The following is a 26,223-nucleotide window of genomic DNA, read 5'->3' on the forward strand; positions in this document are numbered from 1 at the left end:
GCAACTTCATTCACAGCAATGTCTGGAAATTTGGATGCAACAAATGAAGGATTTCATGTGGGCTTTGTCTTGCAATTGCTTCCTAAAGGTTCCTATAGGAGAGGCATTTTGGATTTCCATGTGTTTCCATACTGGTTGCTGGAGGTGCCTGTTGCTCTCACCCAAATGCAATCAATGCACTTAATGAAGCAGCACTGATCTCCATGACCCACACTGGGAGTTCTATGTAGGTATGGCATACAGATAGCAAGGGATGACCCCTTGCTTGTAGACTACAGAATAAACCCTTACATCTGAAGGAGCAAACTTAGAGCCTCACCTGCGGAGGAAATGTCCTGATTCCAAAGAGCTGGAGGGGAAACATTACAATTGCAGCCCATGTTGTGGATTGCAGAGGGACAGTAGCCAAGGCCAGTGGTCTCAGCTGTTCCTGAGGGGCTTGGTGCTGTGTCTGTGGGGATGGCATAGTCATGATTTAGGGAAAACGAGGTGGTGGGAGGGTGACCAAGAGGAAAAGACCCCACCAGAGCCCACAGGTAGCACAGCTGATGGAGGTTTGCTTGGTGTTCCCAGCTGGCACGTGATGAAGGGCAGAAATAGAGCCTTAAAAGCACCTTCCCCTCCTCCCATCCTCACTTTTCTCCCTGGTTACCCTACTGGGCCTTGAGCCAGATGGAGGCTGAACCTCCCACCCTTTTTCTGCATGGAAAGAGATGTAAAAACCCCAAAGCAGCCCCAAAAGCAATGACAGCAGGTCTCTGCACTGTGGAGAGCCATGTTTATTCTGCCGCATGTGCTTCAGATTTTTGCTTAATGCTAATTCACATAAAATCCCTGTGAAGAAGAGCCACCCATCTACACATATGGAAGCAGTCTCCGCTCCAGTGGTTGTCTGCAAGGGCCAGGAGTCAGAAAGCACAGCTCAAAACGATGGCTCAGATGAGTGGCGAATGTGGGAGAAGAGGCAGTTAAAAGGAGAAAACCACTGCCTGTAAATGGGCCGTTACTTCAATCACCCAATTAGGAACCTATGGGCTCTCTCCTCTGTTTCTTCTCAGGCAACAACGTGATTAATTGAAGAGAAAACCTCTCGGCGCTCCTGTCTGTTTCTCACCACGAGCCAACGAACACAAGCCATAAAATTATTATTAAAAAAGAGGAAAAAAACCCAACCCAGCCACCACAACCACCGCCGAGGCCATTGATGGCACGGATCAGGTGATGCTGCGCTCCCAACCACAACACTACGAGTGAGCCAGACAACCTGCGCTGCTTTCCTCTTCCTCCCCATCCCTCCTCCTCTTCCTGCAGCTGCTCAAGGAGAGCCCAACCACGGGGTGAGGGGATGGCTTCCAACGGCGTCTTCGATTCCTTCGCTGCCTACTCCTCCACTTTCCTGCGCGGTGAGTGCAACAGGAAACGCTGCTGGGGTTGTGTTTGCTTATTGATCTTGTGAAGGAACCAACCAGCGTTGGGTCGTGCAGCAGCTTTGCTGTACATCTCCTCTCCCTTCTCCTCACTGGGGTGTTCTGTTGGGTTCCCAACGTGGTGCGCCGTTGTCGTCCTCATGCAGGTTTGGTGTGTGGTTTCCTCCTGTTTGTTTTTTTCCATGTGGTTGCGTTCCTGTTGGGAAAGGGAGGGTTGGCATGGAGTTTGTGCTGTGTTGAGTCCTGTAGGATCATTGGAAGGACCCTTGTGGGTCATCTGCTTTGACGTCCATGCAGTAAATAGGGATACCCAGAGCTCTGTCACTGCTCAAAGCCCCATCCGTTGACCTGGGGTGTTTGCAAGGATGGGACAATTCCAAATGCTGCTCATAGGAGTATCATGAATGCTGTGCAGGTGAGCTGCTAGGCATGTGCAGAGTGATGTTCTTGATTCTGAAACCAATGAGTGAGGGAGCAGTGTGAGGAATTCAGGCTGCCCACAGCTCTTGCTGGGGAGCATGGCTGCAAGGTGTGGGATGAGACCTTTACAGGAGGAGGCTCCATGCTTGTAAAGAGTTGGGCAGAGCTCCATGAGCTGCTGCCTTTTCCTTTCCTGGCTTTGCAGATATAGTTAAGGAGTACAAGCAAAATGTTGAGCTGATCATGGCCAGAAAGACCCACATCCTGAGCAACAGCTCTGCAGATGGTTCATTTGGACTGAACCTGAATAGAATGGGGCAGGGTGACCCCCAAAACCCATCCCTACTGAAGGAGCAGAACAGCAGATGCTGTAATTCAGTGGGGCCATCTGACTACGTGACAAGAAATGCATCAGACATAGACCGGATTTTGGCCTATTTCTGAGAAAACCAAATGTTACGTGTGCTTTTGAGGCAGATCAGTGGGGTCAGCATGCAGTACCAAGAGGTTCCCTGTGTCCTTCTAAGCACTGAGGAGGAGCCAGAGTTTTGCAAACAGACACAAGGACCATATTTGTCCTGCTGCCCTGCACTCAGGGATGATGGCACTACAGATGTGTCCTTTGTGCTCCACGGAGATAATTAAAGGCAGTCCCATGGCAAGGAAATAAGAGAAGCTTATAAAGAACATTTGCATGGCTCTTTTTAATCTGTACTTCTGCCTCCAAAGCCAGATGAAGTGGTGATGAGGTTTAACTGGGCTTGCTTGTTCAGAAATAAAAAGAGAGCAAGAAACAGAACGATCACGTCTTGTTTGCAATTTCCATACAAATAGGAACTCATAAAAGCAATAAACATCTTTGTTTCAGACATAATTTTTATTAAAAGGGAGAGAATTAAATGATCGCTCCAAGGCTGGAATGTGGCCAAATGGTTTTCTATGTGGAACTCAGAGCATCTTCTCCTGCACAGAACCGTTAAGGATGGAAAAGACCTTTAAGATCATTCAATCCAGACGTCCACCTGCCACCAACACTGTGCAATGACCATGTCCCCAAGTGCCACATCTCCAAGGTTCTTGAACACTTCCAGGGATGGTGACCCTCCCACCTCCCCAAGCATCCCACACCAATGCATTAACACTCTCAGAGAAGTCTTTCCTCATATCCATGGCTTTGCACACAGTTACGTTTGGGTGAGCACTGCAAAACAGCCATGAACATTCACTTAAATTCCTCCTGGCTTTTTTGGATTCAACTCCATTCTTATTTATTTATTTTTCTTAACTTTTCTGGTGATATCCATGAAAACAGAGGTCAGTTTGCACAAACATTTAAGGAATGAAATTAAAACCCCCCCAAAGATATCTCTTAGTCTCAAAACACTTTGTTTTTTGTAAGAAAAAGTTGTTTTCTACTCTCCATTGGAGTGGCACATTGGGGGCCATCTGGGGAGCCCGAGCTGCATGCTGGGGCCACAAAGTCTGTGTTGTCTCCATTCATCCCCCCCACTCCTGGGGAAGGCTGTGCGTTGCTCCGACCGCCTGTCAGTGGCTCTGCCTGTTCCAAGGACACCCTGCTGGCTCGTGGCATGTCTTTATTTTATTATTTTATTATTTTTTTATATATAATATATTTCTGTTTGTGTGTTTTGGGGTGGGGGAATGGGCATAAATCCATTGTCTTTCGTCGCCTTGTTATGATCTGATGGGGGTAGGGAGACAGTGGCATTTCCCTGTGTTGAGCACTTTAATTCATGATGATTTCTTAGACTTGATCTCCTCTGATATGTCGTCAGCGTTTGCGGTCCACTGTTTTGGCCGCGTACAGTTTGGGAAACAAAGAATGAGCTGTGTGCTTGGATCCACACATGGTTGGCATTAGGAGCAAGAATGCAACTTCCCATCCGAAGCAGCAGGGCTGAGCCACGGCCACGCCATAAATATCCCCAAATGGAGCTGATAGCAGGAGCCCGTGGAGCAGCCCAGTGGGATGGCCCCAGGCTCAGCCCCATGGGTTCATGTTCCCTTTTCCTCCCATTGCATGCTGCATTTGCACCCAGTTCTTCTTATGGCCACATCCAGCCAGAGTGAGAAGAAAATGTCATTGTTTGGGGTCATGTTTGTTTGTTTGGGGTCATTGTTGTGGTCATGCTGAAAACGGGTTTAATCAGCACTCCCATCCCTTCCATTCTGAACACAGAAGTCCCTTGGAAGCCTTGACCATCCCTTTGGTTGGGGCTCCTCGGTGCTTTTTATGTTGGGTTTGTTTTTTTCCCCCCATTTTAGAGCTCACACCACTTTCACACGTTTCCTGTCCTATGCAGAAAGCATCACTCTGAAAGCCAATGGTGTGAGCTGAGCACTGCTCTGCAATGCCTTCCTGAGAAACCACGCTGGACACTGGAGCAAATGCTCTTCCCAACCAAGTCTGGTTGGCTTTCAAGAGATTCAGTTTTAATTGCTGGCCAAAACCCACCAGCTTTGCCCTGTTGCTGGACCAACATGGGTTTAGAGACAAGATTTGTCATGGTTTTGGTGTGTGCCAACACCCAGGCGCTCTCCCATTGGCCTCTCATATCCAACATGGTGCATAACCACCATTCATCCTGGCCTTGCCCACCCCATCCTGGGGTTGGGGTTGCTGTGAGGTTGAGGGAAGCATTTTGCATTTTGCTATGCAATAAGGTGAGGAAGAATTCCTCTGTGCTCGTGCAAGATGTCAGCAGTAGAAGTGGGACCATGTTGAGGTCTCCTGGGGGGCTTCAACCCACAGCATCCTCCTTGGCTCTTCCATTTCTCTACATTTTATTTTCTTATTTATTCTATTTATTTACTTATTTTTTTAATAGAGTGGGACAGTCAATGCGTCTGCAGTCTGGGGGTATTTTCCATAACATAAACATATTAAAAGAAAAGGGAAAATCAAAAAGAAACAATGATTTTTCCATTCCCGCTGGAAGAAGCGAGCGCCTTTGGAACATGAGGAATGGATTACACAAGCTATTGTAAAATAAAATATAAAAACAGCCAAAATAGGAGAAGGCAGAGAGATTGTTTTTAAAAGAAGAAGCCGTCCTCAGTGGGGAAGGGAGACAGAAAAATGTGCTTTTTTCAACAGTCCCTGTTGTGCGGGAGGGACCTGCAGGAGCCCAACCTCTGCCTTTGGGATGGTCATATCCTGGATGGGAGGGCTGCAGGGGAGAGGCTCTGGGTCTGTATTTCAGATTGGGAAGATGAAGGCTGGGCAGGGCATTTTTTGTCAGTTGTGTGTGTTAGTCTGCTATATTGGGCTGTGATTTCACAACGCAGCCTGGTTTGTGTTAAAATAACTCCTAAAAAAAGTAAAAAATAAAATAAAATATGAAAACAAAACGGTAGGAATGATGTTAGCAGCATAACCCTGGATGTGAATCAGCCCTTAGACCAGAGTCTGCACTGGGACCAAAGCCTTCCCATCTCCTCACACCCCCTGTACCTTCTAGGAGGCCATAGCATAGAGATGGGCTCCATGTGCCACCGGTGCCTGTGGTCACAACGTGGGGTGAGTTGGGTGCTACAGACTGATGCATTTGCTTTCTGATCCCTGGGATGAGCACGTGGGTTGTTATGGGAGAGGCATGCTTGCTCCCTGCTGATCACTGCAGGGACATCCTTTTACCAGTGCAATGGGGTTGCATGGTGTGCTGTGATGCAGATGGATGCTTGATCCCATGCACAGAAAGCTGTAGCTGTCGCTTCTTTGCAGCCTGGCAGACATGAAGTTGCAGATGCGGGTTGTGCTGTTCCCTTTAAACTCAAAGCATATGCATTGAGATCATTCCGGGACGGAGCACAGTGCCATGGTTTTGGTGACTTGAAGTCAGGAATAAACTGCTTAGTGGGGACTTGTGCCATTTTCCCTCATTAGGAGAGGGAGAAAGAGTTGGCCAGGGAATTTAAAGAGTAAATCAGATGTGCTGTTCCAGGATTAAGCCCTTGTTCCTCAGCTCCTTTGTACCATGGCTGCATTTTACTGCCCACTTTTGTGCCCAATTACCTTCAACCCTATAATTAAACACCTCCTTTCATTAGCCCTGGGTCAGTTTGGCAAATCTCACAAAAGGAGCGAGCCCACCACTTTTTCCATGAGCTCAGCCCAAGTGCCAGCCTGGGGAGCAGCAGCCCCAGCCCTGAGCACGGTGGTGGGGCTGCAGCCAGGTCCCCATTGGGGCGGTGAGGATTCCTCTGGCTCCATCCTCACCTCCCACATCAAAGCCCCAAACCTTGGGAGCTCCACTGGCATTAAAGTCCCGAGTATGTGCTTTAAGCTCTCCCTCCTGCTGCAGCTCACAGGGTGTCAGACCCTCATTTGCTCCACATTAGTGCTGCCTGTTTATTACTGCACCTTGAGCTGGGCGTGGAGCTGCAACTTCCCTTGTTTGTTTAATTTCCCCCCCTAAAATTGATGGGTCTGCTCCTTGTTAGCTCTGCTTTGCCAGCTCTCCCCTTCTGGCGCTGTGTGTGGCAGCCCCTGGGATGGCTTCACTGCCCCTGTGGATGCTGGGGTGGATGGAACCCACTGGCACAGGCTTCTTTGTGTTGTTTGAGTCTGTTTGTGTCAGGGTTGCACAGGTGTTTTGTGATGTACGAGAGATGGAGAGGGCAGTTGGGAGACCTGAAGGTGCTGAGAGCCAAATCTGTGCACTTCAGTCCTTAGCCCTCTCCACCTGTGGTTCTCCTCATTGCCTTCCTTAGGTCAGTGGAGGAACAGACACCAATGAAGCAGTTTCTGGTTTGCCCAACCAGCACAGGACATCCTCAGCCTTGAGAAACATGGTTGGACCTGACAGGCTGGAAAACAAATAGGTTTGGTTAATGCTGAAGAAGGGAGGAGGTGAAGCACTGGTATTGCTGCACAGCACTGTGGGTATCCCATCCCTGGAGGTGCCCAAGGCCATGGATAGGGCCCTGGGCAGCCTGAGCTGGTGGGGGGCACCCAGCCCATGGGTATATGGGTATATATAACTGGAATATCTTTGAAGTCCTCCCTAACCTCAGCCATTCTGAGACTCCATGACAGGCTTGTGATGGTGGGGCGGGTTGGGATGCGCTCCTGCAATGGGGAATTCACACTTTATATCCCTAGACTTTGGATGCAGACGTTCCACCACCCATCCCCACCACCTCACCACGGCTGTGGCTGCATTTCAGTGGTAGAGCAAAGCCAGTGAGACATCAAAAGCCCCAATCCTTCTAAAACGCAATCCCACTGACATAAATGGAAGTCAAGAGCGCTTGCTGTTGGCAGGGTTGGCTCATACGTGCGCGTTCAATTGGCACAGCAGATTGAAATGTCAAGAATGTGAGCCTGCTGGGGCTCGCATTGCTTTCCTTGAAGGAGCATCACCCCAATGGGAGCTGGGTGCTCCTCGAGGCCAGATATAAGCCGTGCACGGGGCAGCAGTGTGGGGCAGGTTGTGGTGCTGGGGTTGGTGCAAACACCATTATCGCTGCTCTGCAGATGGAAGCTGCAGCACTTGCTGGAGCCCACGAGCAACTTGTCCGGGGTCCTTGGGGAAGGCTGCGGTGGAGCTGTGAATTGAACCCAGACAACTTGCTTCCTCCGCCAATGTCTTCTCCCGGAGCCCACGCTTCCTGCCAGCGAGGGCCCTCTGTTCAGTTTTAGGAGAAAATGTAAAAATATTCTCCAAAACCACACGAGCTCTTCCAGTTTTGGAGGTTCAGGCGGTCCCTTCAGCCAGACACAGAATGGCTCCTGCCCAAGGAAACAGCTGAGGTTGCATTTTGCAGATAAGATCCCCGCTCTCCCCACAAAGCTGGCTGCTCATGAGAGACCCAAAGCCACGACCGCCTTGTCTGGACAAGTTCTCCATTTCTCTGGGCTCTGGCCCTAACCTGCTGCTGAACCACTTCGCTTCCCAGCCCGCGGCCTCGGCTGTGTCAGACAGCTGACCCAGGCAGACAGACAGCTCCAAACTTTGCTAAGAAACTTCTGCAAACAGGAGTTCATTGAGGGCCTGGAGGTAGCCGTAATCTTACCAAGCTGCAGGAGATGGATGTGCAGCAAATAGTGACTTAACAACGTCCCTTAAACAGCGCTGCACTTGATTTGTTCATAGTCAGAAAGCAGAAAAGTACCTTCTGTGTAGCTGTATGTTTGTGACTAATTCCATCCAGGTCAGGGGGGTTTTGTTGGATGCCTGTACAGGGTGAGATGTGGTCTGAGCTCTCTTTGGGGCTTCTTTTCTGCAGCTGTTCTATACAATCCAACTTAGCAGCCGGGAGGGGGGGGGTTGTTGGCAATGAGAATCTCTCTTAGAAATGTGAACAGAGAGTGTTTGCACCGGAAAAAATAATCCGAGGAAGGAGCAGAAGCGGCGCTGCCCAAAGCCCATCGAGTCAGAGCCGTCCGACCGCAGCTCCGCTGTGACACTGCAGTGATAGAGCAGCACCCGGCCTCATTCGTAGAAGTGAAACTGGTGAATAATTGCAGAAAGCAAACCAGCCTGGAAGGAAAAAATAACAGCCTGAGCATGAAGGACAATTTGCTATTGGAAGCAGAGGGCAGTTTTGTCTAAATGACTTCACTGTGCGTTGGCCACTGATGGATGTCTGAGGTTGCACTGTGTCACCGGAGGGGAACTGTCACTGGTTCTCTGCAGAATGCCACAGTCTGTGGACATGGCCATGAGCAGGAGCTGATCCCATGGGGATGAGGAACAGTTTGTGCAGGAGAAGCTGCTCGTTGCAAGGAAACGTGCAGGGCGTGATGATGGCAGTGGCACTGCAAAGGGGCTGGCAAGGCAGACTGAGCTCTACGTGCATCACCTGCCCTGAGCTATGGGGTGACATTACTGAGCTGTTCGCCTGTGACTTCACATCTCCCTCTGTAACTGGTGTGATCTGCAGGGAATGGCTGAGAGCTGCGATTCTGAGAGCATATGGCATCTCTTTGGGGGTTTGGTGTGTTCCCAGTGTAGGTATATCACCAAGTGGGACAGCCCCCCTGGGAGGACCCCAGAAACATGGGGGTGCTGGGCAAGCAGCTTGAGCTGCAACATGGATCAGGGGCAGCAACAGAATGCAGAGAGCTGGGAGCTGCCCCTGGAGCTGAGCTGATGCTCACAGGCAGCAGTCTGCTTGTGCTGCACTGAGCAACACACTGCAGGGTGCAGAGACCTGCTGCTCCCCTCCTGTCGCACTCCTGCAGCTGGATGTGATCTGCTTGCTGCTCACCTTGCAGCTTCTTCAGGCTCCACTGCTGCAATCTCTCTGTGCATCCTGTCTTTCACCTGTGCTTAATTTTGGCTTTGGTTCTGTTCTCTTGCTGAACAACCACCACCACTCTGTGCCTGCACAGCTAACTGCAGCCATCTGCCTGCAGACAGGTGGGGAAACCCTCACCTGGATGAAAGCAGTTGGGTTGGGCTTGCTAACAAACCACATATTCATGGAGCACCTCCTGCAACGTGCCGCCCTCCCAGCTGCTGGCTCTGTGCTTTGGGGTTCTGCCCAACCCAGGCTGTAATTCCCTGCTGGGAGGGGATGGGGGAAAGCAGATGGTGGGGGAGAAGGGCTGAGATTTGGGGTTGCTCTCCCATCTCCATCACGAGGTGGCTGCACCTGCCTCTAAAGCTGGTTTTGTCAAGATGTAGCACTAAGATGCTCTATCAGACCTGAGCCAAGAGAGACAAGAGTTCCAACCAGCACCAGCTGCACACTGCCAGCTCTCCCCCCTCGGCCCTTCCTGAGCCCCCATGTCTGCACCCACCCCCATGGGGATTCCCAGCCAGCACAGCCCCAAGACAGCAACAGCTGAGCCTGCACCCTGAGCACAACCTGCAGTGGGGATGTAGGTGAGAGTGGGGAACGTGAGCACTTCCCAGTGGCCGCTTTCTCTCCGCTCACATCCAACTTCCCCATCAGCCCAGGGGGGAGCACCAGCATCACAGCAGCGTTGGGAAACGCGAGCAGGGAAACACCACTGCACGCTCAGCACGGGGAGGGGGTGCTGCCCTTCCGTGACAGCCGCTCTCCTCGAGCTCACAAATCACACTGTGCCTTTTTTTTGCCTCTGCCCCGTCGTACTTTTCTCGCCGTCATGTGCCTTTCGGTTCCGCTTTCCACCATCCAGACGTTTCCCCTTTTTCTTTCCTTTGGAATTTTTTTTTTAATTCTTATTATTTCTCCCCATCGTGCTGTGGGGTTATGAAGGGCTCCAGGCGGTGCCTCCATGGTCCCTCCGGTTGGGAACGGGTGAAAAGTGTCCTCCATCCCCATAGGGTCCAGCAAGAACATCACATCCTCAAAACCCCTCCAAAACAAGCAAGACCCCCCCAGCACTCCAATAGCTCCAAATCAAGCCCTGTGCTTCCAGTTGTTACCCACCTTGGGGCCTTTTTGGAGGAGATGGGATGTCCTCAGGTGCTCCGTAACCTTTGCATGAATGGATCCTTTTCTCTGCATAAGCACATTCTTAAAGGAACATCAGGCTTTCATTCTCCACTTCAACCATCGCGCTTCTCTGTTCACTTGTTTAAATCAAGCATAAAGCTCTGACTGTTCTTTGAATATTTATGACCAGTTTTTATCTCATGCCATGCATACAAAACATACTTGATTTCTTTCCTAAAAGTTTTTTCAAGTGCAAAGTTTTAAAAACATGTGGCTTTTATTGCAGGCAGGAATGAATAACAGCATTCCACCAGTAACCACATTAAATGGAACAGTAATATTCATATGCGTAAGGGCAAAAGCTGTCTTGTTTCCTATTTGCAGTTGAACTCTGAAAATAATTAAGAACTAAAAGGATCTGACAGTCATTAGGATCTTTTAAAGAAGGAGTGGAAGTGGCAGATGGGACCCATGCTCACAAGTCTCTGCCATGCGCTATCAATAGCACCGAGGATGAGCGCCCTGGACACGCTCTTCGTTGCTGCCATTGAGGGGAGAAGAGAATCGTGGTTCTGAACAATGTAGAACGGTGCTTTTGTGACTTCAGAACCACAGGATTCACGTCAGTGGCTCTCGTGCTCCTCTGTGCATCACACCCCGTCCTGTCGGGCTGTGCACGGTTGTGGGTGTTGGTGCTGCAAGCGGCGCCTGCAGGACTTTGCAAGGGGAGAAGTGCATCTCAGCTCTTATTGCATGCTCTGTGCCAACAGCAGCAGCACTGCTGAGGCTGCATCCTGCAGCACAGTGCACGGCAGTGACTAAAGCCCTCCCTGGGCAGCAGGCAGGGAATTTCACATTGAATTTCCCAAGTGATGGCATTTGGGGCTGAAACTCCCAGCAATGCCTTCCTCCTCTTCCAGCTGCTTCATGTGAGGATCCTGCCATGCCCAAGGCTGCTGGTGCAGACAGTGAGGTGTGATGGGGTTAATGGATGTCCCTGCTCAGGTTTTGGTGACAGCTGTGGCCCTGGCAGTGCCTGGTGCAGCCCTGCTGGAGCCATCAGCAGGACGGGACACACAGCTGGTCCCAGCCCTTCCAGTGAGTTACATTTGGGGCAGACGCTGCCTTTTCTCCCCACAGTTTTCCCCTATTTCTTCCCCTGAGCACAGCAGCTTCCCTCCTGCAGGATCTTCCAGTTGCAGCACCCATCGTTGCCTCTAGAGAACCCGTTTTGTCGGTGACACTCAGGGGTTAAAGCTGTCACCATCGCACACCCCATTGGATCGAGCATCTGCTGTTTGATTTATGAATGAATAGCACGCTCCCTCCCTGCATGCTGCTCTCAGATCCCCATCCCTTCACTACAAAACAGATCCAGACACCCGCATGGCCCTACTGAGCACTGTGCTCCTGAGACAGAGTTTGAGATGAATTTTTAATAGAAAGCTTCCTATAAGGCCCTGCACCCGTCGAAGCGAGAGGCTCTGCTGCTAAATAGCAGCTCAAATGAATTACCAGCTACACAGGAGGCTGTGGGGGAAGCAATCCCAACAAGTAATGATTTAAAGAGCCGCTGACCTCCCCGCAGTGTGAACGGGAGCGTCAGTGCCATGAGGAAGTGTGGGGCCACAAAACGAAGCATTGGGTTGTGGGGATGAGTCCACCTTCATTGCTCTGAAGGGGAAAAAGCCAATGGGGGAGGACAGAGGGTGACTTCAGGGTGGCTGCTGGGGATGGGCAGGGTGCAATACCTTGTGCAGCTGGGAATATCCCCCCGGGGACCTGGTGTTTGGGGATGGCATTTACTTATATGGCACCTTGAGGACACGGAGATGATGTAAGTGGTATAAAAAGGGATTGGAGAACTTTGTGGGCAGCAGGGCTGTGTGTGAGCACTGACCTCCATCGCCCCTGGGTGAGGAGGGAACAGCAATCAGACTATAGGAAGCACCCAGGGTTGCTGGTGAGCAACTTCACCTCACTAAAAGTTGGGCCAGAAGAAACACATTTGCATGAAGCTTAATGAAAGGCAAGAGCCTTCTAGGGAGGACAGTGCTCACCCAGCCCTGAGCACAGCCGTGTGTCACCACATCAGCAGCTGTGAAAGCCCCGAGGATTTCCCAGGGGTGTAAAGAAGGGCTGAGACCCACTGTGGGATGGGGCTGCCCCGTAGGAATAGGGCTGCTCTATGTGAGCTCCCTGGGGCTGACGTGCCCCATGTTGGGTGTTCAGGCCTTTCCTGGCCACCCATGGATGGAGCATCTTCTCACTCAGTGGCTGCAGTGAAGAGAAAGGGAAGCAGCCACCTCTGCAGGTGGGGAGCAGGCTGGGAGGAAGGGGCCGAGGTGACGCTGTGTTCTGCAGGGATGTGGGCTTTTAGGCAGAGCCACTTTAAAGGCAGGTTCCCAGCAGGACAGGATAAAAAGAGACAGGAAAGGAAGGAAATGTAAAGCCACTAAACCTGGAACCGAGCATCGTGCTGACCCCAGGGCTGTCCCAGCACTGCGCCTCGCTGCAGCGATGCTCCCCTACTTTATCCCAATGCACCGGCGAGGGAGAACCGGTGGGAGCCCTCCGAGCCACCTCGGAGGTGATGGGATGGGCCCGTTGGGGGTGTGTGGAGGGAAGCGGGGGGCGCTGGGCTGAGGCTGGGGGAAGCCCAGGACCGGAGTCCCGCCGCTCTGGGCCGGACAGCAGCCACAGGGGGGCGGGGGGAGGCTGTGCCGGGCCGGACCGCTGATCCCTCCGCCCGCCCCGTCGCGGAACCGCGGCGCCAACGAGCGGTGTTTGGGTCTCACTGCAGCGCTGCCAGCCCGCGGGGCACTGCGCAGGCGTCGTGTGCCCCCCCCTCACGAACACACCATCTCCGTGCCACCCCCGGGGAATCCCATGGGGATGGAGGGGGGGGGAACGGAGCCCAGGCCAAAGCCGACCCGCCCGCAGTGTCACACTCCGGGCTCCGCGAGGGGAGGGAGGAGGAAGAGCGTTTCTCCCCCCCGCGGCTGAACGGGGGCAGAAAATAGCGCTGAGAGCAGCGGTGAGCGGGGAGATTTCCCCTAAAAAGGGCAGGAGAGCAGCGGGACGGGGCTTAACGGGGCGAGGGGAACCTCAGCTCCTCCCGCACTGCTCCCTGTTAACAGAACGTCTTCGAAGAGGCAAACAAACGGGGGGGAAATAAAGCAAACACGGGGTTATTTCTGTTTTCGCTCCTGTCCTCGGCTCTGCGGGACTGGAGGGCGGCTCGGGCCCCTCCACAAACTGCGGGTTGGGGAGAAGAACGTTGTATTCGTTAACGGGGAGTTTTAAAAGGAAAAGAAAACAAAGCGAAGTGAAGTTGCGTTCCGCATCGCTCCCAACGTGCCCACAGCCGCGGGCTGCCCCTTCGGACCCCCCCGGACAGGGGCAGACGCTCCGTGACACCCCCCGGGGCTGCCCCCACCCGCCCCCGGTGCGTTTCTCCTCCCGGTTCGGCGTTGCCAAGAAGACACCGACGTCTCCGTTTCGTTCTCGCAGACGCGGTCGCTTCGCTAACGATTGCGGTGGGGTCTGGCCGTGCCCGCTCCCGCTGCGGACGCCCCGGGACCGCTGTGGGGTGGAGGCGGTGTCCAGAGGAGGAGGGCAGAGGTTCTCCCCGCCCCGCGACGGCTGAGCTGCAGCGGGGGCACGGCCGGTGAGCGGCCCCAAAGCCCCGACGGGCGCTCGCTCAGCCCGTACGGACCGACGGGGCGGGACCCGGTAAGGCGGGGCCTGCGTTAAGGGAGGCAACGCCCCTTTCTGCGCTGCCCACGCCCCTCTGCCTCCCGGGAGCCGGGCGGGGGGCGGGGGGAAGGCCCCCCATTGGTGATGCACAACGTCACTCACGGCCGGTCCGCCCCCCCACCGGGGCCGGCAGTAAATACGGTGTCGGGCGGTGCGGCGGCACTGGGAGCTGCTGTCGGGGCCGCCCGGCGGAGGGGAGCAGCCCACAGCCCGGCCGCGACGTGGCTCTGCCGGGGCTCCGTGTCGCCGTTTCCCGGACGGGGCGGACGGGACAGCGGCGAGGCCGTCGCAGGCGCTTCCCGGGGCCGGGAACGAGCAGCCCCCTTCACAGCTCCGCCGAGAACGGGGGTCTACCGGGACGGGGCCCGGTTGCTCGCGGCGAACTCCGCCGCTCAACTCGTACCCCCCGGCCGCGGCGGCTCCTTGACACCCTCCGTTGTGATGCGTATTCCCGTAGATCCGAGCACCAGCAGGCGCTTCACACCCCCCTCCACAGCGTTCCCCTGCGGTAAGATGGGAGAGAACAGCGGGGCGCTGGGGGCCGCCGCCGCGGGCGGTCGGGCGCGGCCCGAGGTGCGCTCCGTCGTGGACGTGCTGGCGGATCACGCCGGCGAATTGGTGCGAACCGACAGCCCCAACTTCCTGTGCTCCGTGCTGCCCTCACACTGGCGCTGCAACAAGACGCTGCCCGTCGCCTTCAAGGTAAGAGGAGACCTCCTTAGGGGGGACCCGGGGGGGCTGCGGGGCTCCGGGTGCCTCTCCCCCCCTCTCGCCGCTGTCTCTCCGCCCCTCTCGCTTTAACTCGCTCCTGACATCACCTTGAGGAGAACCGCTCTTGTTATTTTTAATCAAGTCTCCGCGTTGCCCTCCGGTCACGGCATCTTAGATATTCCGTACAGTTAGGAGCTCTCAGGCAACTTTGAAATGTAATGAGAGCGGAGGTTAATTAGCTTCCCGGGAGAGAAGGTTACAAGGAAGGGAGAGCCGAGCCGCGAGCGGAGGGCGAAGCGCCGCAACGGCAGCACCGCGGTGCGTTCGGACGGGGCGGCCCGAGCTTGGGATGGGGAGCGGGGCCGGGAGCGGTTCCGAGGGACCCGCAGGGATGGGGGGTGTCTGCAGTGCGGGGCTGCAATGTGGGGCCCGGCCCTGGGCACGTTCCTCCGCTGCGCCCCGAGCACCGCAGTGCAGTTATCCCGAATCGAACCCCCCCCATCCAGCGGCTCCCTGCTGCTACACGGTAGAGCCTCGGCCCTCCGGAGCCTCTCGCTGCTTTCTAACCTCTGTTCTAAGCTCGCTTTTCCTTTCCCCTTCGTTTTCTTTATTAACTATCATTGGGAGCCCGAATTGCTTTTGGTTTTGCTTTGTCTTTGAGGAGGGGGAGGAGAACCGTGGAGCGGTTCGGCTCAGACCGCGGTCACCTCAACCTGAATTCCCCTCGTCCTGCCCTCAGGTCGTGGCTCTCGGAGACGTTCCCGACGGGACCGTGGTGACGGTGATGGCCGGGAACGACGAGAACTACTCTGCAGAGCTCCGAAACGCCTCGGCTGTGATGAAGAACCAAGTGGCGAGATTCAACGACCTCCGATTTGTCGGGAGAAGCGGCAGGGGTAGGTGTCGGCCGGGGAATGGTTGGTCGTCTTGTTCGGGGTTTATTTTCTTCCAAGGAAGAAAGAAAGGGGAAGAGGGGAAAAAAAACCAAACAAACAGCTCTTTATTTTTATTCATTTAACGGCGTTTTTCTCTCGAACCGATGGAGCCGGTTGTGTTGTGGGGTGTGCAGGAAGGAACCCCCCACAATCCCAACCACGGCATCAAAGTGGTTCCTGAATGGGTCGTGTGTACGGCTCTCTGCTCCTCCCGACTATTTTCCTCCTGTGATGTTCGAGGGAGTTTGGGGAAAGGGAAAGAAAAAACCCCATTGTGAAGCTTGAGGGTGTTAAAGCAGCCCCTGCCCGGTGCGGGGCTGAAACCCTCGACCTCAGCGCTGCGGAATTGAGGGAAATGCGGTGTCGGAGGAGGGCAGAGCTCGTTGTTGACCGACGGAAGCGGGGCGGTGCGGTTCTCCTGGGCACAGCGGTGTCCCGCGGGTGGGAGTTGCGGGGAGATTCGTTCTTAGAGCCGTGGGAGATGCGGGAGCCGAGCGGTGCTTTGTGGGGAAGGCGCACTTGTTTTCCCCGTGCTGCACGGGAAACCAGAAGGGAGATGTTACCTTCTGGCTCTGTCCTTTAGCCCCGCACCGATGGTGGGGATGGTTTCTGACAGCAAACCATCCAGGAAATGATTCTGTGCCATCTCCAGAGCAGAACGAATCCCCTGCAAACAGCTGGAAGGAAATCCTTCCCCCCCCCCTCCCAGCCGCGTCCTACCTGAATTCCCGACAGCGTCAATAGCTTTTCAGCATTTCATCACCAATAAACGCTGCAGACTGAACCACTTAATTCATTCCAAAAAGGCAAAGAAAAGCAGAATGCTACACGTTAATGGCCATCTGGTAGCATTTTCTCAATCTCTGGATGTACACATACGACGTCGGATATATTTTGACTTCTCTGCATTAATTAAAAGCAGCGATGTTAGGAATTATTTGCATGTAATAACTGTTTACTTGTTCCTCTTTATGAAACTTGAATAGTTTACATTCTTTCATACATTTCCTTTTTCCTGTTGGCTCCTTCTCCAAGTTGCCGTTTCTTTAAAACCTCCCCGCTTAACTGCTTGCAGGTTGATGGGTGGAAAATGTTTCTTCTTTTATGAATTAAGCCTTCATTTCTGCAATCAATTACTCCCTTCGGCTCTTTTCTTTCTGGTTTGTTGTTGTTGTTTCTTGTTTTCTTCCCCCAATTTTTCAAACTCAACCCAACCTTGGATGCATTCAGAACTTTCCTTCTCTGCTCTCCCGTGTTGGAAGCGAGCAGCGCTCTGCACATCCCTCCTTCCTCCCTCTCTCGCACCTTGAGAAGGAGCAGAGATCGAGGCTGTTTTCTTCCCCTATTCTGGTGGGTGGTTGGGCTGTGCTCCCCCTCAAGCCGAGGTGCTCGGAGGGATATTTAATGCTCAGAATCGTTCCGGTTGGGTTTTTAGCCCGGGTGTCGCTCTTACCTTCCTGTTTCACTCCTACAAACCCGGCGCTGGTTTTGTTTATATCGATGAAAATCTGAATTTGCTGCTCGGTGTTTTGTTGGAGCAGAGCTGTGTGTGTATTCGTGTAAATGAGGTGTGTGTGTATAAAGACGCTGTGCCCTCAAACCGGCTTCGGGAGGCTCTCGTTTTGTGAACGCTGAACGGTTCGGTACCGGGTTGTGTTCGCACTGCGGGCAGAGGCAGGAGCGGGTCCGTACCTCGCAGTCTCCATCTGTAAAACAAAGGGAGGAGACCTCGAGCATGAGCTGGGTTTGCTGCAAACGCTGTGCTCGAGCAGCCCGTCCGTACGGCGGTCCCCAAACGAAAGCCGGGGTTAGAGGGGGGTTTAGGGGGTGCGCTGCCCTTGGGGAGCCCCATTGCTGGGCTGGGGTGCGGGATGGAGCTCTGGGTGCGGCCGTCGGGGCCGGGAGAGGTGAATGGAGGAATAGGAGGAGAAGGAGCGTCAGCCCGGGTTTCCCGAGAAGGAGAGAAATGAGTTTAAAACGGTGCTGAGTAATAATGGTCGTTTTCGATTCATGGGAGCTGGCAGAGAGAGGCAGAAGGGTCGCGGCTGTGGTTGTGTGAGCGGGGAGGGGACACCGAAATGCGGGGAGATGATCACCTGGAGAAGGAGCATCGAGTTAACGACAACAAAGGAATAAGAAATAAATCCGAGCCTGCAGAACCAGCACGGAGCTGCAGCTCTGCTCGGGGTCTCCCTCCCAACCGATGCTTTTCTCCTCGTGAAAATCCCTCCTAAAATAATGATCCTTAATAACTCTCACCCGTTCGCTCGGGTTGCGCAGCTCCGCTCCCGTCGGCTTTTAAGCTGACGTGGTTTATGCGGATCCCCGGCGCTGTGCGGCTGCGGAATGGGTCCGAAGTGAGAGGTGAGGGCTGGAGGGGGGGCACAACTCCTTCTTGTGTACAGAATGAGCTGAAAGCATCGCTTGGTGCTGGGATTTTTGCAGAGCTGCTTCTGCAGGGTGTTCTCCGGAGGCGATAATAACAGGAGTAGATGGAAGAAGGAATTATTATTGTTATTATTTCCTCCTAGCTGTATAAATAGCCTTTATTTTTTGCTGTGGGTGCTTTCAGGTCCACCCTTAGCGTCAGATGGTGGCTGATCTGAGAAACCTGAATCGGGGGAAGAGGGAGTGGGGAAGCTCTCCCTGCAGAGCTGAGGGCGATGCTTTGGGGTGAACTCTGCTCACCCTTCAGCTCTGCAAGCACCCGATGCCTTCATTATCCTGCAGGGCGGGGGAGGCTCAGCTGGAGCTGCTCCCTTGCAGCCCCATGGACTCAGAGAGCTTCAGGTGCCGTACGATGGGCAGGGTGGGGGGTGTATGGCTGCTGCTGTCTTGCCCTCCTTCCAAGCTGGTGCTGCATTCCCAAACCTGGCTTCGGAGATCATTTCTTCCTTGCCTCCCCCTATTTCTTTCTTTTTTTCCCCCTCCCCCATCATTATTATTATTATTTAATAATAAAGGTAGCAACTTTGGTGCTTCAGTAGCGTCACTACGGTCCCCTGTGGTGATGGAATGTCTCCTGGCAATGGGTTTCTGATGGGTTCCTGGTCCAATGTCCAGCACTGTGTTTTGGGGCTGAATTCCTGTGGGGAGAAAGGAATTGTCTGGGTGGGGGGATTGATGTGGGGACAAAGGGTTATCTAGGAAAGTCAGGGCTGTTCTGAGCCAGTCCAGGCCTCTCTGCTGCAGCAGTGGAACCCTGGCAGAGCCAGCCAAGCTTTGTGGCTCAGTCATAATGCCTCTGAAATGAAATGATGCATGTTGGAGTTTGGTGTATGTGAATATTTATGTCTGAGCACCCTCCAGCAGGAGCCATTTGCTCTCAAAGGAAGCAAACCCATGTGAGTCTCCTTTCTTATTTTTCCCTTTACCTTTACTTAGGAAAAAGCTTCACCCTGACAATCACAGTGTTCACCAACCCCACCCAGGTCGCTACGTACCACCGAGCCATTAAAGTCACTGTGGATGGACCTCGGGAGCCACGACGTGAGTTCTGTGCTTTGTTTGGTATGGGGGGGGCTTGGGGGTCCCAACAGTGTGAGGGGTTGGGTTGCCAGCAGCCTGAGCTTTCCTCATCTATAGGGGAAGGACATGGCTTCATTATAGCATGGAGCTAACGAGGTGCTGGTGCAGCTGGGGATGTGCAGAGCGTTGCAGGTTGGGGGTGTTGAGTTGGAATTGCTGCTCCCCAATCCCCCAGGCTGCCCTGTGCGTTCTCCCTGCTTGTGGGGCATCTGCAGCTCGCTGCCAGTTTTGCTTTCAGGTTGCACAGCCTCTGGCTGGCAGCAGCCACCGGTGGAGAATGAGGAAAAACCAAGCAGGCAGCTCAACCACAGAACCACCCCTCTGTGTGATGGGGATGCAGGCAGTGGGGCTTTGCGATGGCAGCCCATTGCTGCCCATTTCTGAGGTCGGTGTGACTGGGGCTCCCTGCTCTCAGAAGGGTTGGGAGTGAGCAGTGCTCTGTGTGCCCTCATCCCGGCCTCGCCGTCCTCCTGCTCACCCAGCACCACCCTGAGGATATAAAGCCCAGTTCATTCGCTTTGCGTGTGAAGCTGTCGGTGCCCAAATGGAAGGGAAGCAGTTTGATCCTTCTAAACATGCTTCAGAAAACATTTTCTGTTGACACTGTCGCCGGGCCATCGGCACCCCTTGATGTCAGGCCAAGCTGAGGCTGTTCCCTCTATAAGAGGGTTTTATTTACGTTGCTTCCTCTTGATTTTTCACCCCCTCCTTTTTTAAAATTCTTTTAATTATTTTTTTTCTTTGCTCGTTATTTAATTTTGGAGCCTGTGCTGCTGGGGGGGTGTATGTGATCTGCAGGGTTGGGATGCTCATTTGCAAAGCTGGCACCCAGGAGATGCAGCTCTGCTGGGTTTGGGTCAGTTGGTTCTTAGACCCAAAGCTCAGCCCTGCAGGTGGAGGGCATTGCAGGTCGTGGTGGGCGCTGTAGAACCTGAGGACAGGAGGTGTGTTATTGCACAACATCTCCAGCTCAGGAATAGAAACCAACCAGGCCTCCTGACTCCTGCTCAGCCCCTTATCTGCTGCATCACATTGCCTTTCTAATAATAATAATCATCATCACCATCACAGGGAATATATAAATAATAATACACGGAGAGATAGTTACTACTCTTAGCGTTTGGTTTGCTCTGATTTCACCGATACTCCGTGCTCACCAAACCCCAGCTGAATCACAGCTGCTCCTCCTCCTGCATTTCAACACAAGGACCGGCTGCCGCCGATCTTTAATTTAAAGGCTCTGATATGGAGGCACGGGGTTACACCGGGCGGGAGCTGTGGGTTTGAGCTGTGGGCACGTTCTCCCTGCTCTGTTTGCGTTGGTGCCATGCCTTCGTTTGGCACCATTAGCCAAAACCTGCTATGGAGCAGCCTGCTCTGCCTCTCGCTTGGTTTGCCCGAGGGATGCTGTCCTGGGATGCAAGGTCAGCGCTTTGCTGCTGTGCTTTTGGCTTTTCTTTTGTTCTGATCTGCATACCTGTGCTGGAGATGTCGGCTCCTTAAGGAGGTCTGTGTGGTGTTTGCGTGTTGGTTGTGCCTTTATCTTGTGGGTTCATCAGAGCATCGAATGGCTGAGGTTGGAGGTGTCCGTAGAGTCCACCCAGTTCCAGCCCCCACCATGGGCTGGGTGCCCCCTACGAGCTCAGTCTGCATGGAACCCCCTCCCTGCTCCCCTTCCCCACAAATCATTCACCTGAGCAGTTTAGACCCAAGTTGTTTTTTTAATAGCTTTTCTTTTCTCCTTTTCAGATGGTTTTACATTTGTTAGCAGGAAAGGGACCTACGTTTAATTTGACCCTTGTTTGGTGAAAATCCAGTCTATAGTGGGGAGATGGGGGGTGGTTTTCTCCGTCATTATACTCATTGCTTTGCATTTTTTGAATGAACCTACCATTAAAACTAAAACAAAAGATCCTTTTGCCCCTCCCCATCCATCCATGTGTGCACCCATGATGTGGAACTGCTGGTGGTTTGGGCTTGAGATGTCACAGGTGGTTTTCTGGTCTGGCTGCCACTGGGGGGCTCTGGCACAGCACTGCTCACCTGGAGGAGCCCCGGGGCTTTGGCTGAGCCCTACGGCTCCCACTGCCATCCCTGCTCTGCTTTGGGAGGTGAGAGCCACTGCCAGGGCTTGTGGTTATTTGTCATGTGTGTACAGTGCAGGTATTTCATAGATGAGTGTATCTGTGTGGATGTGCATTGTGAATATAGGTGAAAATTGTGCTTTTTTGCCCCTTCTTGGCAGCAGTGTTGCAAACAAGAGGGACGTGGTGAGCGTTGGGTGTAGGAGCGGTGTTGGGGCTGGGGAGGGGTTTGGTGTGACCGTGCAGAAAAGCATCCTTCATACAGAAAGAATTGGCCATTTGTCTTGGGATCCTGGGAAAGCCCTGGGCACCGTCTTCTCAGATGCGGTGAAATTCCTCCAGCAAACATTCTCGTGGGGTTTTTGGCCAGAACCGTGGCTCCTCTCCATGCCCCACCTCTGAGCTTCCCATTCATCTTCCACCCCTGTCCCATCGCTTCATCTCAGCCCTTGAGCAACTCTTTTCACTCAAGCTGTGCCCAGAAAACATCTGAGGAGTTGGAGATCAAGTTGAGTTGGGTGAGAAATGGCAGCGAACCGGGCTGCAGCTGGAGCTCATGGCAGGGCTTTGGGAGGGGGATGAGCTGGGCTGGGGGACAGCAGGTTGGGCACTGGGACCCACAGCTCTGAGCCCATGGAGCCCTTCTGAGCTCCCAGCACTGCCTTGTCCCCACAGCTCCTTTGCTCCATTCTTTCTATTGCATTCTGCTTTTGCTGCAGGTTTGATCTGCAGAGGACATCTTTTGTTTCTTTGGAGTTGACACCTTAGCTCTAAACAAGTGGCGTGTCAGGTGCCGAGTGTTGACATATTCTGTGCAAACAGGAAGTAATAAAATATTTGAGCTTCCTGTGGAATTTCCTTCCCCCCCCCTTTCTCTGCAGCTCTCCATTTAGCAGAAAACCTGACTTTGAAGCTCTGCTGCAGTCCTCATGCGGAGGCTCTCCCACCTACAGGAGGCAGAACGTGGAGAAGGGAATAGCTGGGAGCTATGCAGGGCTGTGTAGTCTATATCTGGATAAATGAGAGCATCTCCAGGGCCTCCCCTCACACCTCCCTGTTGGCTGCCTTCCCTTTCCCCTTCCCTTCCTAAGGTTCTGTCCTCCTCCTCACTGTCACTTTGTGCCAACCCTTTCCACTTTCTCCTCTCCCCACTCCTTCTGCCCATCTCCTGGGAACTCTTTGTAATCTCCTGCTTTCATCCTTTCAGTGTCTTTTCTATTTGTTTTACGCTGCTGCTCAGCCTTCCTTTAACACTCATCCCCCAGCTTTATACAGCCCTTAACCCCATGCTTTCACTTCCTACCCCATCCTGATCACCTTGGTGAGGAGTGAGGGGAATTGAAGCAGAGTGGATCACCCACCCATAGCCCTGTGGGGCAGCACATACGTATGCAGCTGTGTCACCAGGAGCACACCCACCTCTCAGGCTGTGGGAGGTGGGGATGCTCAGAGCCCTCTGCTTCCCTGCTGAATGCTGGACCACTTGCTATAGAAGGTCGGGAGAAGCTGGGGGATGGAGATGTGTTCTACTTATTATTATTACTTTATTTAATCCCTCTTCCAGCAAAAAGCATGTGGGGATGGAGCAGGGTGCTGGGCACAGACCTGTGTGCTTTTGCTCTTCAGCTTCATTCTCTCTTCTCCTGCACTGATGAGAAGGAAAGCAAGGATGGGCAGGGCAACACATGGGGTTCCATCATCCTATTGACCCCAGCACACTGTGGGGCTGTGCTGGATGTGTGCACTGACAGCTCTGAATGCAGGGGATGGGCTGCAGCCTTGTCCTCAGCACCCTGTGTGCCCGTAGCTTCTCACCTCCCACATTTCTTAGCTGTTTCCAGGATCCACGCTGGGTTTTGCTTTGATGTTCTCAAGAACTGGGCTGAAGGTTTTCCTCCCTGCCTGTCCCCTGCATGCAATGTCAGGCTGAGCTGCAGCCCAGCCACGCACTCTCAGCTGGGAAATGGAGAACCTGTAGTGTGCAAAGAGTGGAAACCTTCCTTCCTGCCCCTTCTCTGTGTCTGAGCGAGGTGCTATTGGAGGTGTTGGTGACGCCTCTCCCCCAAGAATGAGGGGGTTGGGGGTGTGAGGTTGCACTCCAGCAGCCTATGTGTTGAAGGGCTCATGGCTGCAAGCAGAAAGGGGAGGAGAGAAAGACTCCCCAAAATAGAGGAAAGGCTGAGCTGGGAATGGGGAACATCTGCCTGAATAGGGCTGCCCCCAGCCCTATTTCTTCTAGTGGTGGTAACAATCCTTCCTGACCTGCCCCAGGTACAGCACCCACAAGCCACCCTGGGAAACCAATTTGGTGCTTTTCTTTGGCTCCAAAGGTGGATCTGAATCTTTTTTTTTTTCCCTCGAATTCTGGTGGGTTTGTTCAAAGGGATTTTACTTTTGATTCTCAGATAGTCCTCTGGTTCGAGGAAGAGGAGGAGGATATATGGGGCTGTGCTAGTGAGGTTCCCATATCCACCTCCTCCCCCCCCCCCCATCCCACAGCTGCAGAGCAGTTAGATTTGTATTCTAGAGACAGCGAAACCAACAGGAAAGGGAAAATCGGAGCAATGATCTTCATCAGAATAAACTCCCCAGTGTGACGGTAGCAACTTGGAGCTGCCAGGTGTCCCCTATAGGATATGCTGCCTAAGCTGAGCCTCCTATCCACTCAGATTTGGGGCTGTGGGTGCACCCCTTGTGTTGCCTTATGCTGAGACATTATGGCTGTATTATGCAAAGCTGATTCTTTACAGCACCTTGTTTTCAAGTCTTCATGGCTTAAATGCCACAAAAAGCACAAAAGTGTGTTAATTGTACAGTGAACGTGATTGTTTCCATACTGACTTCTCATTTTTGAAGTCATCAGTGTTTTCTGGCCAAACTCCTTTGGCAGCTCCTTTAACAAAGAGCATCACTTTGGGACTTCCCTTTAAAAGAAAAGCAGTAAAAAAAAGAGGGAAGGATCATCCAGGAACGTTCTGATTACCTCTGAGAAATGCAGATTGCTTCTGTGCTTGCATTTAGGCTGGGCTGTGAGCTGCGTCGTGCCAGTTGTACGACTGCAGATCTTTATCTTGGCAAAAAGGGTTTCTCATGGGGATGCATGAAACTTGAATTCGAGCTGTCCTTGTATTGCTGGCCGGGCTTGCTGCTGAACTGCTCCCATGGGGCGACAGTTTGGGGTATGATGAGGGTCTTTTGTGTTCTTCTTTTGCTTCTTCTGAGTGAGATATAAACAAACAAATGCTTCCCAGTTTATCTGGGATCTATTAAAACAATAATAGTAATAATAATGTACAAAATAGAAAGTAAAAAGAAGAGGAAAAATAGCTGACCTCAGCGCTTCGGGAACAGTTATTTGCCTACTGTACAATCATTAATTTGTTCTAATTTCAAGCAAGGTGCTTAAACTACACCAATTTCCCACCTCTCCTGACCTGCCCCCTTCCCTGGGGAGGAAGAGGAGGAAATCCTCAGTGACCATTTCCTGCTTCCATTCTGGCTCATGGCGCGTGGTGCTGCCTCTGCCTCTTCTATGCTGCGGGGTTTGGGCTCTCTATTCCCACCCCATCCCAACCTGGAGGAGCAGAAGGGGCTCTGGGCACGTTGTGGTGTCGGTGCAGTGTCCATTTGCTCTTTCAAAATGAAAGCAGGTGCTGGGCTGATGGCAGTGAGATGATGTGCGTCCCAAAGGCTCTCCCTGTGCCTCCTCCTTTGGGGGTGCAGGGAATCAGTGCAAAGCTCTGAGCTGCCGAGTTCACGCAGGAGTCCTTGCAGATCAGTACTTGCTGCGGAGCAGGGTTGCTCTGTTTGTATTCCCATTGCTAATGTGTTTTGATCCCAGCGGGTAAATCTGAACCCTTTGGTATCTGCTGAGACCATCCAGGGCATTGTTTTCTTGCAGAGGCAGTTCGGGACTGCTGTTGATACATGCATGGCAGGCAATTATGTTAAACTACCTCCTCTAATTTCTTATAGGCACTGCTACCCTGTTAACCCCTTCTGGGCAAAGGCACGAGTCGGGGTTCAGCTTGAGGGGTGGCAAACGCTGCCTGGAGGATTGCATGGACCTCAAAGCCCTCCTAGGAGGGCAATGTCCCCCGGCTGCAGCTTTGCATCACCCACTCCTTTAACCCCAGCCTTGAAAGAAGCAATAACAGTGCAACCCAAATTATACAGGCTCTGTTGAATTGGCTCCTCTAATTATTTTATTTGCTGCATGCAGTGCATTCCACCTCTGCTTTTATAATCACCCAGTGCATAATAACTGCAAAATCATTTCACTTAAAAACGACCGATATTTTCTAAGCAAAGCAGCATTGGGAGGCAGAGCAGGGAAATTATTTCTTGCTCCCGGTGTACAAAGAATCTTTGTTGAGATTGGTTGCAACACCTCCTGCTTTTGAAGGCTTTGGAAAACCCCAGGGTACGGCTGGAGGAGAGCAGAACCCGATTCTGCTCTGGGTTTGCAAAGGAAAGAATGAGTTGGGATTGGAGATGAGGGTGTTGAGATTGTGTTTGGAAGAGGTTGTAGTGGAGCAGATTTGATGGCTGGGAAGCAGAGGTCTGGTGAAGGATGCTTCCAGAAGGATCGGTGGTGGTTGGATGTGAGCAGGGATTGTACAGATAGATAGTGAAATAAATGGCTGCTGGATGGGACTGTGTTTAATCTGAGCTGAGATGGGGCAGGAGGGGATGTGTTTCCCAGCACACACAAGGGCTGAAGAGGAGTGTTTGTACTGAGGGTGTTGTGAGCTTTGCAAAGGGGCACTTCATTGTGATGGTGGAGGGCAGCGAGCTGAATGGGAGCACAGAGTGTCTATGGGGGCTGTTGGTGGGGATGGTTGAGCTGCAGCCGGGGCTGCACCATGTATGATCATTGACCCTGCTTTCCATGGGCAGGATTTGCAAGCTCAGGAAGGCAGCACAAAGGGTCTACAATTGAAAAGAAATTGAAAAGAAAGTCAA

General features: G+C 52.9%; 1 protein-coding gene and 1 long non-coding RNA gene across 2 annotated transcripts in view; one reads left to right on the forward strand and one right to left on the reverse strand.

The window, feature by feature from the left end:
- Nucleotides 1–2,714: 2,714 nt before the first annotated feature.
- LOC107324054 lies at nucleotides 2,715–10,549 on the reverse strand. Its single transcript, XR_001559396.2, has 3 exons — nucleotides 10,236–10,549; nucleotides 7,986–8,353; nucleotides 2,715–6,677 (listed from the first exon to the last, which is right to left on the reverse strand). It is a non-coding gene; the product is annotated as an uncharacterized LOC107324054 (long non-coding RNA).
- A 3,464-nt stretch (nucleotides 10,550–14,013) lies between these two features.
- The window catches only part of RUNX3 (RUNX family transcription factor 3), a 29,268-nt gene continuing 17,058 nt past the window's right edge, over nucleotides 14,014–26,223 (forward strand). The window contains exons 1-3 of the mRNA XM_015883733.2: nucleotides 14,014–14,702; nucleotides 15,451–15,607; nucleotides 19,031–19,135. Of these exons, the coding sequence (XP_015739219.1) occupies nucleotides 14,085–14,702; nucleotides 15,451–15,607; nucleotides 19,031–19,135 (880 nt within the window). The 5' untranslated portion in view covers nucleotides 14,014–14,084. The remainder of the gene's footprint in view (nucleotides 14,703–15,450; nucleotides 15,608–19,030; nucleotides 19,136–26,223) is intronic.

Source organism: Coturnix japonica, chromosome 23, assembly GCF_001577835.2.
Source record: "Coturnix japonica isolate 7356 chromosome 23, Coturnix japonica 2.1, whole genome shotgun sequence".
In the NCBI taxonomy this organism is placed as follows: domain Eukaryota; kingdom Metazoa; phylum Chordata; class Aves; order Galliformes; family Phasianidae; genus Coturnix; species Coturnix japonica.